Source organism: Symphalangus syndactylus, chromosome 20, assembly GCF_028878055.3.
Source record: "Symphalangus syndactylus isolate Jambi chromosome 20, NHGRI_mSymSyn1-v2.1_pri, whole genome shotgun sequence".
NCBI classification, from domain to species: Eukaryota; Metazoa; Chordata; class Mammalia; order Primates; family Hylobatidae; genus Symphalangus; species Symphalangus syndactylus.
Genome location: NC_072442.2, coordinates 61083215 through 61100838, shown reverse-complemented (window position 1 = coordinate 61100838; position 17624 = coordinate 61083215). Strand labels below are relative to the sequence as shown.

The 17624-nt window shown below is 56.3% G+C and overlaps 3 protein-coding genes across 21 annotated transcripts in view; 1 reads left to right on the top strand and 2 right to left on the bottom strand.

Moving 5' to 3' along the window:
- The window catches only part of DLG4 (discs large MAGUK scaffold protein 4), a 30350-nt gene extending 28175 nt beyond the window's left edge, over positions 1 to 2175 (bottom strand). For 3 of the 12 annotated variants that reach the window (XM_055258574.2, XM_063629550.1, XM_055258575.2), the window contains exons 1-3: positions 1144 to 1787; positions 854 to 952; positions 550 to 590 (exon numbers count right to left, since the gene is read on the bottom strand). In XM_055258574.2, coding sequence (XP_055114549.1) covers positions 550 to 590; positions 854 to 952; positions 1144 to 1162 — 159 coding nt within the window. In that variant the 5' untranslated portion in view covers positions 1163 to 1787. Of the gene's footprint in view, positions 1 to 549; positions 591 to 853; positions 953 to 1143; positions 1830 to 1967 lie in introns of those variants that run through there. The other 9 variants (XM_055258576.2, XM_063629551.1, XM_055258579.2 and 6 more) reach the window with 5 other exon arrangements.
- Positions 2160 to 7556, top strand: ACADVL (acyl-CoA dehydrogenase very long chain). Of its 4 annotated transcripts, none has more exons than XM_055258594.2 (20): positions 2160 to 2359; positions 2435 to 2510; positions 2784 to 2849; positions 2934 to 3006; positions 3095 to 3159; positions 3253 to 3387; positions 3840 to 3984; positions 4252 to 4381; positions 4480 to 4605; positions 4968 to 5166; positions 5435 to 5539; positions 5946 to 6032; positions 6115 to 6177; positions 6270 to 6371; positions 6448 to 6545; positions 6623 to 6695; positions 6782 to 6854; positions 6933 to 7005; positions 7100 to 7175; positions 7248 to 7556. In XM_055258594.2, the coding sequence occupies exons 1-20, from the start codon at positions 2160 to 2162 to the stop codon at positions 7386 to 7388; spliced, it is 2106 nt and encodes a 701-aa protein (XP_055114569.2). In that variant the 3' UTR covers positions 7389 to 7556. The 4 variants fall into 4 exon arrangements, with proteins under 4 accessions (XP_055114569.2, XP_055114571.2, XP_055114570.1 ...); XM_055258595.2 differs by having other exon boundaries at positions 2244 to 2344; XM_055258596.2 differs by lacking the exon at positions 2784 to 2849.
- Positions 7557 to 7631: 75 nt separating this feature from the next.
- Positions 7632 to 17232, bottom strand: DVL2 (dishevelled segment polarity protein 2). 5 transcript variants are annotated; one of them, XM_055258591.2, is made up of 15 exons: positions 16727 to 17232; positions 13077 to 13146; positions 12632 to 12777; positions 12392 to 12501; positions 12154 to 12289; positions 11932 to 12022; positions 11719 to 11788; positions 11424 to 11563; positions 11258 to 11334; positions 10267 to 10334; positions 9945 to 10073; positions 9694 to 9825; positions 9380 to 9559; positions 8704 to 8922; positions 7632 to 8600 (listed from the first exon to the last, which is right to left on the bottom strand). In XM_055258591.2, exons 1-15 carry the CDS (start codon positions 16918 to 16920, stop codon positions 8152 to 8154), a joined length of 2211 nt encoding a protein of 736 aa, XP_055114566.2. In that variant the 5' UTR covers positions 16921 to 17232; the 3' UTR covers positions 7632 to 8151. The 5 variants fall into 5 exon arrangements, with proteins under 5 accessions (XP_055114566.2, XP_063485629.1, XP_055114567.2 ...); XM_063629559.1 differs by having other exon boundaries at positions 12404 to 12501; positions 16727 to 17201; XM_055258592.2 differs by having other exon boundaries at positions 9392 to 9559; positions 9694 to 9817; positions 9901 to 10073; ... (1 more) ...; positions 12363 to 12501; positions 16727 to 17179.
- Between the last annotated feature and the right edge of the window lie 392 nt (positions 17233 to 17624).

Here is a 17624-nt window from a genome sequence, read left to right as displayed (position 1 = left end):
GGGGGTGCCTTGGCAGAGTTAACTCCTTCCGTGCTGGCAGGAACCCGGATAATGGGAAAGGAGATACAAGCAGAAGCACAGAGGCCCTGAGGCAAACATGGAGACCTGGCCAGCCACCAGCAATGACAGCAAAGACGATGAGGCTGGATTTCATTTCTTAGAGAAGGAAGCATCTATAGTTGGGCTGGGAGCACCCACGGTTATTTGAATATGGGAGGGAGGCCTCTCGGCAGGCGGTAGGGGGTCGGATGTGAGGGAGGAGCTGCAGGAGGCAATCCCTGGGGGCCTAGTTCTCCCTCAGGTTTCTCAGGGGGAAACCTAAAAAGTTAAGCCCTAGAATCTTTAGTGCTGAAAGTGGGGCAGCCAAAGAAAACGAGGAAGAAAGGAAGAGTGGGTACAGGACCACAGAGAGTGCATTCTCGGTGCCCCAAGTCCCTGGGCCACCGACTCAGGCTTTTGTCATCAGGGCCCCCAATTAGCGATATTTGGCTCACCCCTCCAGCCCTGCCTGCCCCTCAGGAAGTTAGGCGCTCGCCCCCACCTCCTTACCTGACTCTCTGAGAGGGAAGCCTCATAACAGTCCAGGATGTCTGTCACAGGAACAGAACTGAGTTACCTCCCCACCCCAGGCCTCTCCAGGCACATCACCTCTGTCATCACCGCTGCTGGCTGGCTGGCTGGCAAGGGAGGAGCCCTTTCAGCCAAGGCTGGTCCACACTCATGGAGGACACCATAGGCAGGACCCTGCATGGGGCTCCAGCTTGGACCAAATGATCTCCAGGCTCCCAAACAGCCCCCGAAGTTCAGTAACGGCCCTTGGAGGCCCAGGTCCCTCAGAAAATGGGCTACTCACCCAGCAAGGCCTGGAAGAGGTCGCTATGCAGCACTGTAAGGAGGGGGGGTGCCCACCGCAGCAGTGGGGGTGCCAGGAGCCAGAGTGCTGACCTGGGAGCTAGTGAGATGCAAGGAGAATTTGGACAGGGAAGAGGCCAACACAGGAAGACGAACACACTGTCACTTCATCTCCCCAGCCTGTGTCCTTCACCCCAGCCCCTGTGGAAAGATTTGGGGAGAAGGATCTCCGAGCCCCAGCCCCCCACTTCGCTCCTAGGCCTCCCCTCCACAAGGAGCCCTGTTTTTCACCTCTTGGTCTCTGGGACATCTCTCTCTTCTCTCACTTTAATCTCCCTAATCCTCCAGGATTGGAGTTGAGCTGCTTCTCCCCACTAAATTCCAGCTGTGAGTAAAGTAGGCCGTCTCTGAACCAACCAGCTGTCCCATTCCCCCAGGTCCCAAGGCACCAGCGCCACCACCATCTTGCTCCACACACCCTGGCCCCCTCTTCCCATAGGCAGGCAGAACTTAGCCACATTCTCCTGAGAAGCCAGCAAAGAGGGCCTCCTCACAGAGGGCTCCAGCAGCTCAAAACGTAGCTGAGCCCAGCTCTCTCTCCTCCTGGGCCTTCTCTCACCCCAATGAGAATTGCAGAAAGAGGAGTAGAAATTGTTTGAGACTTCCTGACCTAGGGCTAGAGAAGTTGGGGTTTTACGTGTAAGAGGCAGGAGAATTCCTGCAGTTCCTCTCAGGCCCGGGAGGAATTCATCTGCCTGGGCACATGGTCTCTGGAAGGAACAGAGGGCAGAGACAAAAGGGAGTGTTCAGGAAGGTCTCAGAGGCTTTATTAAGGGACGGGCAGTGAATCTGGGGGGGCCTTCCTACTGTGAAACTGTAGCTGTTTCAAGAGTTAGTGAATGGCCTACATCTCAGAAGAATACACTTAGGGTACTCACACCCTAGCTTGTGTGCCCCCCACCACCATACCCTCCTTTTTGTGTTGGCCGAGATAGATTTCATCAGGAACCCTAGAGTCTGTCTTTCCATGTCTCTACCTTTGCCATCTACCTTACACTTCTCTTTCCCTACTTCTCCCTTCTAACTCCACCGGAGAAGCCCTCCCATCAGTCCACCTCCATCCCTCTGGCTGCAGTGACTTAAGCCCCTTCCTCTTCCGTCCCATCCTATCCCATCACCCCGTCGGAGGACTAGACTCTAGTCCGGACGGGCGGGATTAAGGAGTTTGGGGGCGACGAGCGACGCTTGGAGATCCCTCTAAGTCAGCGGAACGGAGGGCCGGGCTCCAGGGAACTACAGCTCCCAGCATGCCCCGGGACCCGCAACCGTCCGCCGCCCGGTGCACTGTGGACGATGAGTCAGGGCTAGGGGCGCCAGGACTTGGGCGTGCAGGACGCCAGAGCTGGGTCAGAGCTCTAGCCAGCGGCGCCCGGAGAGACTCGGAGATGCAGGCGGCTCGGATGGCCCCGAGCTTGGGGCGGCAGCTGCTGAGGCTCGGGGGCGGAAGGTCTGTGTGTGACAAGAGGGACGGTGGGCAGCGGCCCTGGGCACCGGGCCAGGACTGAACCCCCACTCCCCACAGCTCGCGGCTCACGGCGCTCCTGGGGCAGCCCCGGCCCGGCCCTGCCCAGCGTCCCTATGCCGGGAGTGCCGCTCAGGTAAGTCACGGCAGCCTTGGTAAGGGGGTGTGGGAGCGGTGGTCCGCTTCGGCGCCCGCCTCCCGCCGTCGGCAGGGATCTCCCTCTGGGTACCAGGTACCTGCCCACTGCTCTGTCGCCGAAAGTAGGGGAAAGGGCAAGCCAGGGTGCCCTAGGGCGAAACTAGGGGAAAGGTCACCGCTTCGCGCCGCCTCCCCGCGCGGCTCTCGCCTGTGCTCCCCTTGACACAGCGCAAGCCCCTTCCCTGGACTTGCTAACCGTCTCTTTTCCCAGCTGGCTCTGGACAAGTCAGATTCCCACCCCTCTGACGCTCTGACCAGGGAAAAACCGGCCAAGGCGGTAGGTAGCCCCGAGGCCAGGTAGACCTTAGCCAGAGACAGACTCACCCCAATCAGAGCCTGAAACTCGCCTCTCTCTGCCCAGGAATCTAAGTCCTTTGCTGTGGGGATGTTCAAAGGCCAGCTCACTACAAATCAGGTGTTCCCATACCCGTCCGGTAAGGGAAGGGATAATCAGAGCTGAGTGGGGCCAGGGTGTTTCCCCTGCCAGCCTGGCCTGACTAGCCTGTCCCTCACCCTCTGCAGTGCTCAACGAAGAGCAGACACAGTTTCTTAAAGAGCTGGTGGAGCCTGTGTCCCGTTTCTTCGAGGTAAGGAATGACTCGAGGCTTGGTCCCTGGTGGGGTGTCTGGAGATGTTAAGCTCAAAAGGAGCCTGGATGTGGGATCCTGTGCCTTCCCCAGGAAGTGAACGATCCTGCCAAGAATGACGCTCTGGAGATGGTGGAGGAGACCACTTTGCAGGGCCTCAAGGAGCTGGGGGCCTTTGGTCTGCAAGTGCCCAGTGAGCTGGGTGGTGTGGGCCTTTGCAACACCCAGGTGAGGGCACCCTATCGCCACATCCCAGTATCCCATACCCCAGCTTGGCAGACTCACCTCCTTTGCCATAGATCTAGAGACTACGGCTAAGGTCTCTTCTAAGCACCTGCCCTGGGTGCCTGTGGGATGGATGTTAATTGTCCAAACGTAACACAATTTACATGCAGTCCCCTAGGCCTGAGCCATGGGCCTCACCCTGGTTCCCAAGTCCTTACAAATCTCTAAGTTGGGGATTGCCTAATAGACTAGTAGCAAGTCACCCTCCCACCTAGACCTAAGACAGACCAGCATTCTCTGCTGTGCCCTTTGCACACCCTTCTTTTCCACACACTGGGGATGGCCCAGGTCAGGTACTGCCCTAGGTCAGCAACTGCCCTGTTGCCCACACTCGCCTGTTAAGGTCAGGTCCCCCTGCAGCCAGTGACAGCCCCAGATTCCTGCTTCCCCTCCAGTACGCCCGTTTGGTGGAGATCGTGGGCATGCATGACCTTGGCGTGGGCATTACCCTGGGGGCCCATCAGAGCATCGGTTTCAAAGGCATCCTGCTCTTTGGCACAAAGGCCCAGAAAGAAAAATACCTCCCCAAACTGGCATCTGGTGAGGCAACCCTAGGAGACCCAGGAATTGGGAGGTATACTGGGCTTGGCACAGATTAGGCCAGTTGGCACTTAATCAGATGGCTGGGCATTTCGGTTGGAGGAGGGTTCTGGGGAGGCATCACAGTGCGCTGGTTGGGACATGCAAAAGAAAACTGGATACTCCCAGGTGTTAAGGGGGAACTGCCTGCTGGAGGGATGGGGAAGTGGGCCAAGGGGACTTTGAAGCTCATCAGAACTTGGGGTAAAGGAGCTCTCTCCCCAACAGGGGAGACTGTGGCTGCTTTCTGTCTAACCGAGTCCTCAAGCGGGTCAGATGCAGCTTCCATCCGAACCTCTGCTGTGCCCAGCCCCTGTGGAAAATACTATACTCTCAATGGAAGCAAGCTTTGGATCAGGCAATCTGCCTCCCATTTCTCCCCTTCTCCTCCGCCCAATTCCAGGCCCCACTGCTCCCCGTCTTCCATGCCCTGAATATCCCTTCATTCTTCCACAGTAATGGGGGCCTGGCAGACATCTTCACAGTCTTTGCCAAGACACCAGTTACAGATCCAGCCACAGGAGCCGTGAAGGAGAAGATCACAGCTTTTGTGGTGGAGAGGGGCTTCGGGGGCGTTACCCAGTGAGTGAATTTGGGTTGGGGGAGCTTAGGACTGAGGGGCAGGACTGTGCTCCTGGGCAGATGGCTGTTGCAAGTCACCCTGGGGATGTGTGCAAAAGCCAAAGCAGGTGGACTGAATGTGGCCTTTGGGACTAATATGTATGCAACTGAGCCAGTTTTGGCTCCAGCAACCAAGTCCAACACAAAATAGGATATAGCCAGGCCTCCTTAGCCCTCAGGGCCTGAGGGGAAGTGGCGGCTGTACCCTCTAATGGTCTAGGAGTTGTCATTCCTCCCTGGTGCATAAGGAGCGAAGGAGCAGTTTTTCCCCCAGTGACAACCTGTTGAACACACCTCTGCTTTCCCACACTGCCCTGACACAGTGGGCCCCCTGAGAAGAAGATGGGCATCAAGGCTTCAAACACAGCAGAGGTGTTCTTTGATGGAGTACGGGTGCCATCGGAGAACGTGCTGGGTGAGGTTGGGAGTGGCTTCAAGGTCGCCATGCACATCCTCAACAATGGAAGGTTTGGCATGGCTGCGGCCCTGGCAGGTACCATGAGAGGCATCATTGCTAAGGCGGTGAGTACCCTGCCCGAGTCCCTAGGTAACCCGAACAGAAGTCTCACTGTCCCCCTTGCCATGTGTCCCTGATACTTGCAGGCACTCCCTACACTAGAAACTCCTCCCCTACCAGCAGCCCCAGACTTGCTAGCTTAGGTATCCATCCAGCGTAGACTGAACTCTGGTTGTATGCAAAACCCATCCCTCTGGTGCAAGCCCAGCCCCTCTCCTAGGGAGACTGCAGAACCACACTGAACCACAGCGGGATGCGTGGACCCTCTTCCAGGTAGATCATGCCACTAATCGTACCCAGTTTGGGGAGAAAATTCACAACTTTGGGCTGATCCAGGAGAAGCTGGCACGGATGGTTATGCTGCAGTATGTAACTGAGGTGAGGGCCTCCCAAGCCCCTCTCCCTGGAGCCCTGGGGCTTTCTTCCCAGTCGGGTCAGACTACAACCCCCAGCAGCACCTGGGGCAGTGGGTCTCCAGCTTTACACCAATGCCCTAGGGGATGCGGGGAGGCATAGTCAGCTCAGCTTCTGCGAAGGGAGACAGCAATGATGTTCTGCTCAGGTGCCTGCCAGCAGTACCAGAAGTTAATTCTACCTCATCCCTTACATCCACCCCTTTTAAGAAAACAAATACCTGGAAGCGCCTGATGAACTGACCCAGAACAAGTATTTGCCTGACCTGACAAGCTAGGTCAGCCCTTATCTTGGAGATCTGGATGATGAGACCAAGTCTGACAAAGTCCTTTGTAATTTTCCTTCCCATGTCCCAACCATGCAACCTCAGTCCATGGCTTACATGGTGAGTGCTAACATGGACCAGGGATCCACGGACTTCCAGATAGAGGCCGCCATCAGCAAAATCTTTGGCTCGGTGAGGTCCCAGGCATGCTGGGAGGGAGTCCAGTTTGGGTGCTCAGCTCCCAAAACCAGTCTCATCTGTTATTTGTCCCTAGGAGGCAGCCTGGAAGGTGACAGATGAATGCATCCAAATCATGGGGGGTATGGGCTTCATGAAGGTACAGCACAGTCTTCTGCAGAGCCTCAGTTGGGCCAGGGGTGGGTAGGCACATCTCAGCAGGGGCATATAATTTGTGTGGCCCTGTGCTAGGAACCTGGAGTAGAGCGTGTGCTCCGAGATCTTCGCATCTTCCGGATCTTTGAGGGGACAAATGACATTCTTCGGCTGTTTGTGGCTCTGCAGGGCTGTATGGTAAGAGGGAGAATTGGGTGGGGGTAGAGGTGGGGAGGACAGTGAGTCCTGACTGCTGGACCCTCTTCCCCCATAGGACAAAGGAAAGGAGCTCTCTGGGCTCGGCAGTGCTCTAAAGAATCCCTTTGGGAATGCTGGCCTCCTGCTAGGAGAGGCAGGCAAACAGCTGAGGCGGTAGGCTTAGGGCCAGAGCCAGGGGAGGGCAGGGTGGTGTATGGCAACTAACCAGTCATTCTCCCTCTTCTTCTCAGGCGGGCAGGGCTGGGCAGCGGCCTGAGTCTCAGTGGAATTGTCCACCCGGAGTTGAATCGGAGCGGCGAGCTGGTAAGGGGCCAGGGGTCCGGGAGAGCCTGCATCAGGGACTGCAGCCGACAGCCCCTCTGAGCCCTGCACTGTCCCAATCTCTTCAGGCAGTACAGGCTCTGGAGCAGTTTGCCACTGTGGTGGAGGCCAAGCTGATAAAACACAAGAAGGGGATTATCAGTGAGTGAGCTCTACACCCTTCCGCCCCTCCCTTTCCTCTCCTTGAGACTAAGGCCCCCACCCCCACCTACCCGACAGATGAACAGTTTCTGCTGCAGCGGCTGGCAGACGGGGCCATCGACCTCTATGCCATGGTGGTGGTTCTCTCGAGGTGAGGAGGCAGGCAGGGAATGCCTGAGCCGCAGGGGGCCTGGGCCTGGATCCCAGCCGGCCCAGATTTATTTTCATCTCCTGCTTCCTGCCAGGGCCTCAAGATCTCTGAGTGAGGGCCACCCCACAGCCCAGCATGAGAAAATGCTCTGTGACACCTGGTGTATCGAGGTGAGACTCGGGGCTGCCAAGCTCAGGTGAGGGCTACAGGTGCAGGCCCAACCCCTCCTTCCCTCTCCTCAGGCTGCAGCTCGGATCCGAGAGGGCATGGCCGCCCTGCAGTCTGACCCCTGGCAGCAAGAGCTCTACCGCAACTTCAAAAGCATCTCCAAGGCCTTGGTGGAGCGGGGTGGTGTGGTCACCAGCAACCCACTTGGCTTCTGAATACTCCCAGCCAGGGCCTGGCCCAGTTATGTGCCTTCCCTCAAGCCAAAGCCGAAGCCCCTTTCCTTAGGGCCCTGGTTTGTCCCGAAGGGGCCTAGTGTTCCCAGCACTGTGCCTGCTCTCAAGAGCACTTACTGCCTCGCAAATAATAAAATTTCTAACCAGTCATGCTTTGCTTCTGTGTGATGGTTCTTTCCCTCTGCTGCCTGCCTCCCTCCCAAAGAAAGGAGCCAGAGGCGTGGGGAGTTTGCCTCTATTGCTTTATTTGGTGTTTTATACAAGTGACTAAAATAAATAGAGTAACAAAGGCAGCTACATGGCCCCAATCTCCCAGCTTCCTCAGGCTGCTGTCTAGGATGCCTAACCCCGGGGTACCGCTGACCACCCCCAACCCTGCACAGGGCAGGGCTGTCGGTAACTGGAGGAGGTCACATTCTGGGGTTAGAAGGGGCCCAACGGACGGGAATTCTTCACATAAAAGAGGAAACGCCTATTTAAAAAGTCCCAAAAATGTAAGAAACTCTATTTTAACCCCCAAAAAGGCTTACAAAAAAACAAAGCTAAAAATAATCAAAGGTCCCTTGTCTACCCCTGAGGGAAGGGGGAGGAACCAGGCACTGCTGGTGAGAGTCACAGTGGCCACAATCTCCTGTATGGCAGCAGCTGGTAGGCTGAGCCCAGGCACTGTAAGAGCAAGCACATGATGGCCAGGACACCCAGTCACACACCAGGAGCGCCAGGCCCAGCCTAGCCCCACAGTGGGCTACATAACATCCACAAAGAACTCGCTGGGATTGCCCATGGCCATGTGGAAGCTTTGGCGGCTGGCTGTCAGTTCTGGGGGCACAGAGCCCAGGTCCCTGACTGGAGGGGCCCCCGGAGGCTGCACCGCTGGAGGGACTGGAGGTGGAGGTGGGGGCATCATGAGCACCATCATGGGGTTGTAGGGGAGGGCCATGCCAGGGGGCGGTCCATAGGGATGGAGCCCTGGGTGGGCTCGGAGATTAGGGGCACCCCCAGTTGAGCCTCTGGATGGAGGAGGGCCCCCATCGCTAGTCCCACTTGGTTCCCCACCCCGCCGAAGGCTGCCCCCTCGGCTGGAGGGCTCGGACTCACTGCCACTACCAGACTTGGACTCGGGGGCCCGCTCTTCGGGCCTCCCCGTGCGCCCTGCCCCCCCGTCACTCCGTGTCGACCCACTGCTCCGGCTGCCTGTGGAGGGAGGGGAGGGGCAACTGAGTCCTCACCCAGGCTCCTCCCTGGCTCCCCTCTGATCCACCCTCAGACCCTGTACAGGTATGTGGGGATGACTTACCCTCACTGTGCTGGCTGCTGGCACTGCCCCCACCATAGGTGTAAGATGAAAGCTCATGGTAGGGTGGAGGCTGCGGGCTGTAGGGGTGTGGGGCAGGGTATTGGTAGGAGAAAGTGGGCAGCAGGGGCCAAGGGGTGGCCCCAGGCAGAGGAGCCAGGGTATCCTGGTCTGAAGCCCCACTGGAGCCATCGTTGTCATTGAGAGACAGGTTGACTAGGTCTGGAAAGCAAGGGAAGAGAGGAAAAAACCATTGCTTCAAGAGGCCAGGGCCCCAAGACCCCGAATGGAGAGGAACTGGGAACAGTTCTCCCAGACCCACCCACGATGGGGCTCAAACAGGGGTTCACAAGGGTCTCTGACAGGAAACTACCATATACTTCTGCCATGAGGGCAGGGGCACAGCCAGGGCCACCACAAGCCCATGTCTTTGTGGGACTCAGGAAGAGGTGCACCTTCCCCCGGTGGACACAGTCCTGCACCTGGCACATGACTTGTCCAGCAGCACATGGGTGGACGTCAGCCCCTATCCTCGGCCAGTGCAGGGCTTAGTGCGGGACACACGCTGCTCGACCATCCATGGTGGCCTTGGCTGCGGTTTCTGGGCTAGGTCTAGGGTTGGAGAGGCAGAACAAGGCAGGCAAAGCCACACTCCCAGAGTTGGGGCACGGGGACTTACAGCTCTCACAGCCACCACTGAGGTCTCCGAAGACGTAATAGCACTGCTCAGAGAAGGTGATCTTGTTGACGGTGTGTCGGATCAGGCCCGCTTTGAGCAGGCCGCTGGCATATTTGCGGGCCTCCCGCCGCTCAGGAAAGCCCTCCACATGATGGTAGAGCCAGTCAACCACATCCGAGCCTGGGAGCACCCACAGTGGAGAAAGCCCTCAGGTTCTCCTTCCAACTCCTGCTCTCGCCTCTGCCCGTGCCATTCCTGGCTTTGGTCGCCACCTCCTCCCCTTCTCCAGCCACCTGCCCAGGACCCAGCCATACCCAGAAAGGCATTAGGGATGGTGATCTTGAGCCACATGCGGTCCCGGACTTCCAGTCCAGACTCTGGAGCTGCCATGGCCTTGGTCACCGATGCCATGTCCGTATGGATGGAGAGAGCCCGGCCCTCACAGCCTGGCAGAGGAGACAACGGGGAACCAGAGTCAGGGATCACTCCCACAAGGGCGATGGGTCAGGCCACTGTGGGACAGCCTTCTGCTGGGAGGGTGGGATGAGGTGGGTTGGCGGCTCACCATCAGGCAAAGACGATCCAGATGTAATGGTGCTCATGGACGAGGAGCCTGGATAGGCTGGGAAGGTGCCAGTCAGAGCCGCGGAATGGGACACCCAGGCAGCAGGGTCAATTGGCTGGATGGGCTCATCTGGGACAAAGATGGCACCAAAATGACCCATTCTCAGTCCCCAAAAGCCAGCCCAGTCCCTCCCTGACTCAGCCTCCTGTTCCACCTCCGCCTAGACCCTCCTCCCACCCATTCCCCATGACCACATGCCCAGCCCCAGCCTCCTGGCCAGCCCCCACCACCAACTTCAGGCCCCTCCCTGAGTGTCACTCACTTCGGGGGAGAGTGAAATAGGCCTGAGGAGAGGGATCCCAGCACTTGGCCACAGTCAGCACAATGGGGCTATGGGGAAGAGAAGTCCAGTCAAGGGCCCAGGGGAAGAGGAGGCCTCAGGAGGGCGGGGGTCTGAAGCAAGGATGGATTAAGAGACACAAAGAGGGGGAGAAGCAAGCACATCGCGGCTGGGCTAGAGAAGGTGAGGGTGGAAGGCACCACAATGTGGATGACTCATCAACACGGAAAACTCTTAAAAACATACTGCCAAGTGAGACAAGAGAGTACACGCTGTACAATTCCATTCACAGAAAGTCCAAAAACAGGTAAAACGCAACCGCGGTGTTCAAGGATACATGCAAGGGTGGTAACTATCCAGTGAGGCAAAGCTTTTCTTTGTTATGGTGATGGCCAAAGAAGTCAGGAGAGTGACTACCCCTGGGAGAGTGAGATATTTGGGAGCAGGAAGGAACATCTGAGGAGGAAGTTCTAGGGTATCAGCAATCTCCTATTTGATGATCTAGGTGGCAGTGACATAGATATTCACTGTAGTATTATTTGCTACGTCATGCATTTGCTTCATGTACTTTGAACATTATGTCTTAGCACTTTTTTTTATTTTTGAGACTGAGTCTTGCTCTGTCGCCCAGGCTGGAGTGCAGTGGCGTGATCTCGTTTTACTGCAACCTCCACCCCCCGGGGTTCAAGTGATTCTCCTGTCTCAGCCACCTCACTAGCTGGGACTACAGGCGCGCGCCACCATGCCCACTTAATTTTTCTATTTTTAGTAGAGACAGGGTTTCACCACGTTGGTCAGGCTGGTCTCGAACTCCTCACCTCAGGTGATCCACCCATTTCGGCCTCCCAAAGTGCTGGGTTTACAGGGGCGAGCCACCACACCCCGCTGTCTTAGTACTTACTAAAATTCCAAAACAAAACATGGAAGAGAAAAAAAAGAGGACTGAGGACCTGCAACCCGCTCGGCAACTCACCCAGGCTTGTGCACAATGTCCCTCAGCACCCGCACGGCGTCATCATTGCTCATGTTCTCAAAGTTCATGTCATTCACCTGAAAGCGAGGGGAAGTGGGTCAGAGCCATGCTGGGAGAGGCTGAGGGTCCCCATGCAGGGCAGCTCAGTGGCCCTACCCCAGCACACCTGCAAAAGCATGTCCCCTGGCTCAATGCGCCCGTCGGCCGCCACAGCCCCACCCTTCATGATGGAGCCGATGTAGATGCCTCCGTCTCCCCGCTCGTTGCTTTGGCCCACGATGGAGATACCCAGGAAGTTGTACTTCTCTGTGGAGAGAGGCCATGTGAGGAGAGGAGGCCCCCGCCACAGGACCCCCGGAACCCTAGAGAGAGAGGCCATGTGAGAAGAGCCCCAGCCGCAGGACGCCTGAACCCTAGAGACCAGGCCCTCCCCACGCCCTAGCCACAGGCTCTCCCCGTACCCATGTTTAGCGTGACTGTGATGATATTGAGAGACATTGTGGAATCTGTGACGCTGCTGAAGGACGACGTCTGTGGTGGGAAAAGAAGGAGCTAGAGTGCCCTTCAATAACCCAGGGTCAACCCTTGGGTGCTGCCGGTGTCCTGGCACCACCCAGACCAAAGCCCATGCCCCACCTTCTCCCAGCACCAGCCTTCCTGTAGGAACCCCTCACCCTCTCCAGGCGGGGTGGCCGCTGCTTCCTTCGCCGCCGGTGGCGCTTAAGGAGGCGGGAGGCACTGCTCTGCTCCGTGGAGCTGCTGAACCTGCCAGGAGGTTGGGAAGGAGAGCAAACGTAGGCCAAAGTGGTCATGGGGCCAAGAGAAAGAACGAGAGGACTGACTGGAGGAGGAGAGACGGGGCGGGGTGCGCTGGGGAGAGCTGTGCGGAGCCACACCTGCTCATGGTGTCCTCCTCATCTGAGTCCCCCAGGCTGGTACTCTCCAGCTCGCTGGTCATGAGGGTAGAGGAGCTCTCGTATCCGGCCAGGTGGCGCTCCAGCCTTGAGGGGCCACCAGTCCTGTGGCCCCCAGCTGCATACGGACAGGAAGCTCAGGAACCAAGCTTCCTCCTGCTCACCCCACCAAGGCTGGGGTCTGGCCCAGCCCTTCCCAGCCCCCAGGCCTGCCCCTCACCGCCATGCTCACTGCTGTCTCTCCTGCGAGGCCGCTCCCGCCTCAGTGACACTACTGACTCGGTTTCTGTCTCAGGCTCCAGATTCTCATGGCTGCTGGACACATTAGGGCTGGACAGGCAGAGACGGTTTCCAACCCACATCAGGAGAATAGGGCTCCGGATCCTAGGCGTCCCCTACCAAAAGGCCTGGGTTCCCTCCTCACCTCCCTCCCCTGCAGTCAAGAATCCGAAGGACTCACTGGAAGGATGGAGGCCTTGAGTCCCCAATGCCGCTGGTCCTCTCGGGTGGCAAAGGGGGTAAAGGTGGGGCTGGAGGCGCCAGTTCTGCCCGAGGCTCATGGGCTGGAGGGGCCATCTCGGGTTGGGGATTATCTGAGGACACCAGCTAGAAGGGTGCAAACGATAAACAGTGGCTCACCTGGGAGTCAGGATGTGACAGGTGGCAGTAAGTGAAAGAATGAGAAAGGGTCTCAGAGAGCTGGAGAAGAGCAAAAAAATCTAGCAAGTACTAGAGACTCCAGAAGGAGAAGGCTGAGGGCCTCTCGCCGGCTCTCCAAACAGACAGGAGGTAAAGAGCCAGGGCTGCTAACACCTGGCCTGGGGGAGGGCTACAGAAACAGAATGAGGCTTGGGGGAGCTTGGCAATGCTGAGGGGACCCGGCCCTCGGTGTCAGAACCTCTTACCCAGGATACCACCCTTCCATTGAAGCAGGGGAGGCGGGCGTTGTCATCTGAAATTTCTTCCTTCACCACCCTGCCAAGAAACAACGTAGAGGTCAGTGAGCTGGATCAACCATCCCCACCCCAACCCCCATCAAACTTTCTCCCAATCTTCACCCGGCTCCAGGATGTTGACTTTTCTCCTGCCCTGTTCAGTTCTTCTCTTACATTGAAAGAACTCAGTCTGACACCTAAGAAATCTCCAAACTCAATCCCCTTTCCTTATTTCTCCTCTCCCTAACGCACCCTCAGGAGCACAATGTTGCTCCAAAGACTTCCTCGAGTCTGATTCAAACCTCTCAGTCCAATTTCAAAGGCAATCCCCTACACTGATGCAGCTGCCTAAGACATCTATCTAACGAGACTGGCTGGTAGGCTTCTCTCAACCCCATCCCTGTTTCTTACAAACCTTCCAAAAAAGGTCGGGCACGGTGGCTCACGCCTGTAATCCTAGCACTTTGGGAGGCTGAGGCGGGTGGATCACCTGAGGTCAGGAGTTCAAGACCAGCCTGGCCAACATGGTGAAACCCCGTCTCTACTAAAATACAAAAATTAGCCAGGCATGATGGTAGGTGTCTATAATCCCAGCTACTCAGGAGGCTGAGATAGGAAAGTCGCTTGAACCCGGGAGACGGTGGTTGCAGTGAGCTGAGATCGCGCCACTGCACTCCAGCCTGGGTGGCTCAAAAAAAAAAAAAAACCTTCCAAAAAAGGCTTCGGTCCTCATCAAAGTCTCTACTCTTATACTTTCCTTTAGTTTTCTCTAATTCATTTCTAGAAGACTGCTCTTTCTTGAGTAGAAACACCCATTAGAGGCCAGGCGTAGTGGCTCACACCTGTAATCCCAGCACCTTGAGAGGCCGAAGTGGGCGGATTACCTGAGGTCAGGAGTTCAAGACCAGCCTGGGCAACATGGTGAATCCCTGTCTCTACTAAAAATACAAAAATTAGCCAGGCATGGTGGTGCACACCTATAATCCCAGCTACTCCGGAGGCCGAAGTAGGAGAATCGCTTGAACCCAGTAGGCGGAGGTTGCAGTGAGCCAAGATTGTGCTACTGCACTCCAGCCTGAGCAGAGTGAGACTCCACCTCAAAAAAAAAACACCCATTAGATCAAACAAACAATGGAAGCTCCTCATTAGACTGAAAGCTCCCAAGGAGAGGGCAAGCTGGGGTTCCCATTCCCCTGTGCCTCATCGGGCACAAAATTCTGCATGAAGCACTCTGCTCAACCTGACAGATCCCAAAGCCCAGCCTTGGGGTCATCTCTCCAATGGGTTCCCTGTGGTGGACTGGACTTGCCCCTTCTTCTTGACCACGACATCAAACCATGAACACTTACTCTGGTCAACACCACATCCTAGCCACACACCACACACTTGACACTTACGCATTAACAAATACTGTCGACTAAATGAATAAACGTATAAAGCATCAGACTCTCTGCCCTAGCTGTTCCTCTCTATCTTTCCACAGACACCCTTGCCCCCAAATTAGGACACCTTGTCTAATTAACCCATTAGCCTAATATGGTCATGGGAGCCAGGATATATATCAACTTTTTTTTTTTTTTGAGACAGTCTCGCTATCGCCCAGACTGGAGTGCAGTGGCGCAATCTCGGCTCACTGCAGGCTCCGCCCGCCGGGGTTCAACGCCATTCTCCTGTCTCAGCCTCCCGAGTAGCTGGGACTACAGGCGCCCGCCACCTCGCCCGGCTAATTTTTCGTATTTTTAGTAGAGACGGGGTTTCACTGTGTTAGCCAGGATGGTCTCGATCTCCTGACCTCCTGATCCGCCTGCCTCGGCCTCCCAAAGTGCTGGGATTACAGGCGTGAGCCACCGCGCCCGGCCGATATATATCAACTTAATCCATTTGCTGTCAATGTGACAACACAGCCCAGTCACTACCAATCCGTCTCAGCATAATGTAGGATTCTTCCTAACATAACACAATCTCAGCATAGCTTGGTCCACTCTAAGACAAATTATTCTGTATCACCATAACCTACTTTATAGAGTAGTCAACCTCAATACTAATGACAATTACCATTCACCAAGAATTTCCCGTGTGCCACACACCTGAACTAACCATTTCATTCTGTGATTTTCTCCATGTCACAGATGAGATCAAGACACAAAATTTAAATAAATTGTCCAAGATTACATTGCTGACAACTAGAAGAACCTTGACTTAAAGCCAAGATAACTCCCAAGATAGTATCAGCATCCCCATGTCAAACAATCTTTCTAGCTAGAGTCCAGTTTGTTCAGTTCTTCTAAAACCCATGCTATCCCAACTTAATCCAGCCTGCCTTCAAAAAAACAGAGGTTGGGCCGGGCGCGGTGGCTCACGCCTATAATCCCAGCACTTTGGGAGGCCGAGGTGGGCGGATCACGAGGTCAGGAGATCGAGACCATCCTGGCTAACACGGTGAAACCCCGTCTGTACTAAAAAATACAAAAAATTAGCCGGGTGTGGTGGCGGGCACCTGTAGTCCCAGCTACTTGGGAGGCTGAGGCAGGAAAATGGCGTGAAGCCGGGAGGCAGAGCTTGCAGTGAGCCGAGAATGTGCCACTGCACTCCAGCCTGGGCGACAGAGCGAGACTCTGTCTCAAAAAAAAAAAAAAAAAAAAAAAAAGCAGTGGTTGAGGACCCAGAGGCCTCAGCCCCAAAGACCATAAACACAAAAGGGCTTTCTCTGCATTATTTACACGCCAATCTAGTCCAAGATAGCCCTGAATGTCCCAAATTACCCTAGGATAGCCCAATCTATTCTAGCACAGCCTACAATGCCCCCACACGCAGCTGTCTGCACCAATCTAGACTAGAATACCCCAAACGGCTGCCTGTGCTAGCATAGGCCCCAACAGCCTTGGCTGCCCCTACACTGAGTGCTCCAATAAAACCATGTCTTGCCCCAAAAGAAACCAGGATTAACCAATACAACGCAGTAGCGTCCATAATGGCCCAAGTTTTTTTTGTTTTTGTTTTTGTTTTTTTTTTGAGACGGAGTCTCGCACTGTCGCCCAGGCTGGAGTGCAGTGGCGCGATCTCGGCTCACTGCAACCTCCGCCTCCCAGGTTCAAGAGATTCTCCCTGCCTCAGCCTCCCAAGTCGCTGGGACTACAGGCGCGTGCCACCACGCCCGGCTAATTTTTTGTATTTTTAGTTAGTAGAGATGCGGCTTCACCGTGTTAGCCAGGATGGTCTCGATCTCCTGACCTCGTGATTCGCCCGCCTCAGCCTCCCAAAGTGCTGGGATTACAGGCGTTACAGGACTCCTGAGAACGTACTAAACAACCAGACAATGGATCAATTTACTCAGTACAGACTAGAATACTCCAAAATAAACCAATATGCCCCCACCTATTCCAGTACAGCCTAATCTTGTCTAATCTGGTTTAGGATATCCCAGTCTGTCCGTGTGCCTCAATCTATCCAAGCATAACCTTGTCTATCCCGGGATAGTCAACCTACCTCAGCATAGTACAATCTGCTCCACCATAGGCCAGAAAAATCCCAGTGTGGCCCAAAGTAGATGTGTGCCCCTCCACGTCGCCCAATCCACTCTAGCAAAGCCCCCGTCGGTCCTATCTAGGCCTTGCGCTCACCCGAAATCCTGATCCATAGACTTGAAAAAGTACTTGGCGCCTGCGGGCCGCTGCAGGACGCTCTTGAAATCGCCGAGGGTGATGCGCTCGGCGGGGACAGGGATCTTCACCAGGTAGGGAGTCTCTTCCTCATCCAGATGGTAAATCACCTTCGTCTCCCCAACCCCACCGCCCCCGGTGCTGCTGCCCGCCATGGTCTCGCCCGCGCGCTCCCGGGCTCCACCGCCCACCCAAGGGGCTAATGGCCCCTGCCGCGCCTGCGCACACCCGCAAACCGACGCGCGAGCGCGGACAGGACTGACCCAGTACGGGAGAGAAGCAAAGAGAAAAAAGCAGGGATCGGCGAGGGTGGCGGCGGGGGGCGGGCGGCAGGGTGCGACTGAAAGCCGCGGTCTCAGCGGCCGCCGCGCGCCACCGCCACCGACGCCGCGAGCGTCCTCCAGGTCCCCGCCCACCTCTCCTCATGTCACGTGACTTAAAGCCGCCCGCCGCGCGCTCCTCAGCCGCCCTCCGTCACGTGATTCCCCCTCCCAATCACGTGACCGCTTGACTCCTCCTAGTGCCCCCGCCACATGATCGCTGCCTTCAGCAACGGTCTCCCAGCCCCCAAACGTGTACCCCAGCCGAGGTCCTCCGAGCACCCAGGCTAAGCTGGCCTGTGCCCTCAGGAAGCGGACAATCGGCTCTCACCCCGCTTTACCCCACCCAGGATGGAGCACGAAGCAACTCCGACCCGCAGGAGTGTGTGTGCAGGGAGTGAAGGTGGGGACTGTGGGGGTTCCTAGACTCGAGTGTGGAGGGCCAAATACAATGAAAGCTCTAAGGTGGCTTACTCAAGTGTCTTGGGGTGGGAAAGGCCCAGTGCTGTGCTATCTTCAGATTGGACTTTGAGAGGTGG

Excerpts from the sequence above, each read along its gene's own strand:
- ACADVL (XM_055258594.2), top strand. The coding sequence starts at position 2,160 with ATGCCCCGGGACCCGCAACCGTCCGCCGCCCGGTGCACTGTGGACGAT. Across the intron at positions 2,511-2,783 it reads ATGCCGGGAGTGCCGCTCAG|CTGGCTCTGGACAAGTCAGA; the intron begins GTAAGTCACGGC and ends CTCTTTTCCCAG. Across the intron at positions 2,850-2,933 it reads GGGAAAAACCGGCCAAGGCG|GAATCTAAGTCCTTTGCTGT; the intron begins GTAGGTAGCCCC and ends CTCTCTGCCCAG.
- DVL2 (XM_055258592.2), bottom strand. The coding sequence starts at position 16,920 with ATGGCGGGCAGCAGCACCGGGGGCGGTGGGGTTGGGGAGACGAAGGTG. Across the intron at positions 12,778-13,076 it reads ATGGAAGGGTGGTATCCTGG|CTGGTGTCCTCAGATAATCC; the intron begins GTAAGAGGTTCT and ends GCACCCTTCTAG. Across the intron at positions 12,252-12,362 it reads AGGCCTGGGGGCTGGGAAGG|CGCCACCTGGCCGGATACGA; the intron begins GCTGGGCCAGAC and ends TCAAGGCTGGAG.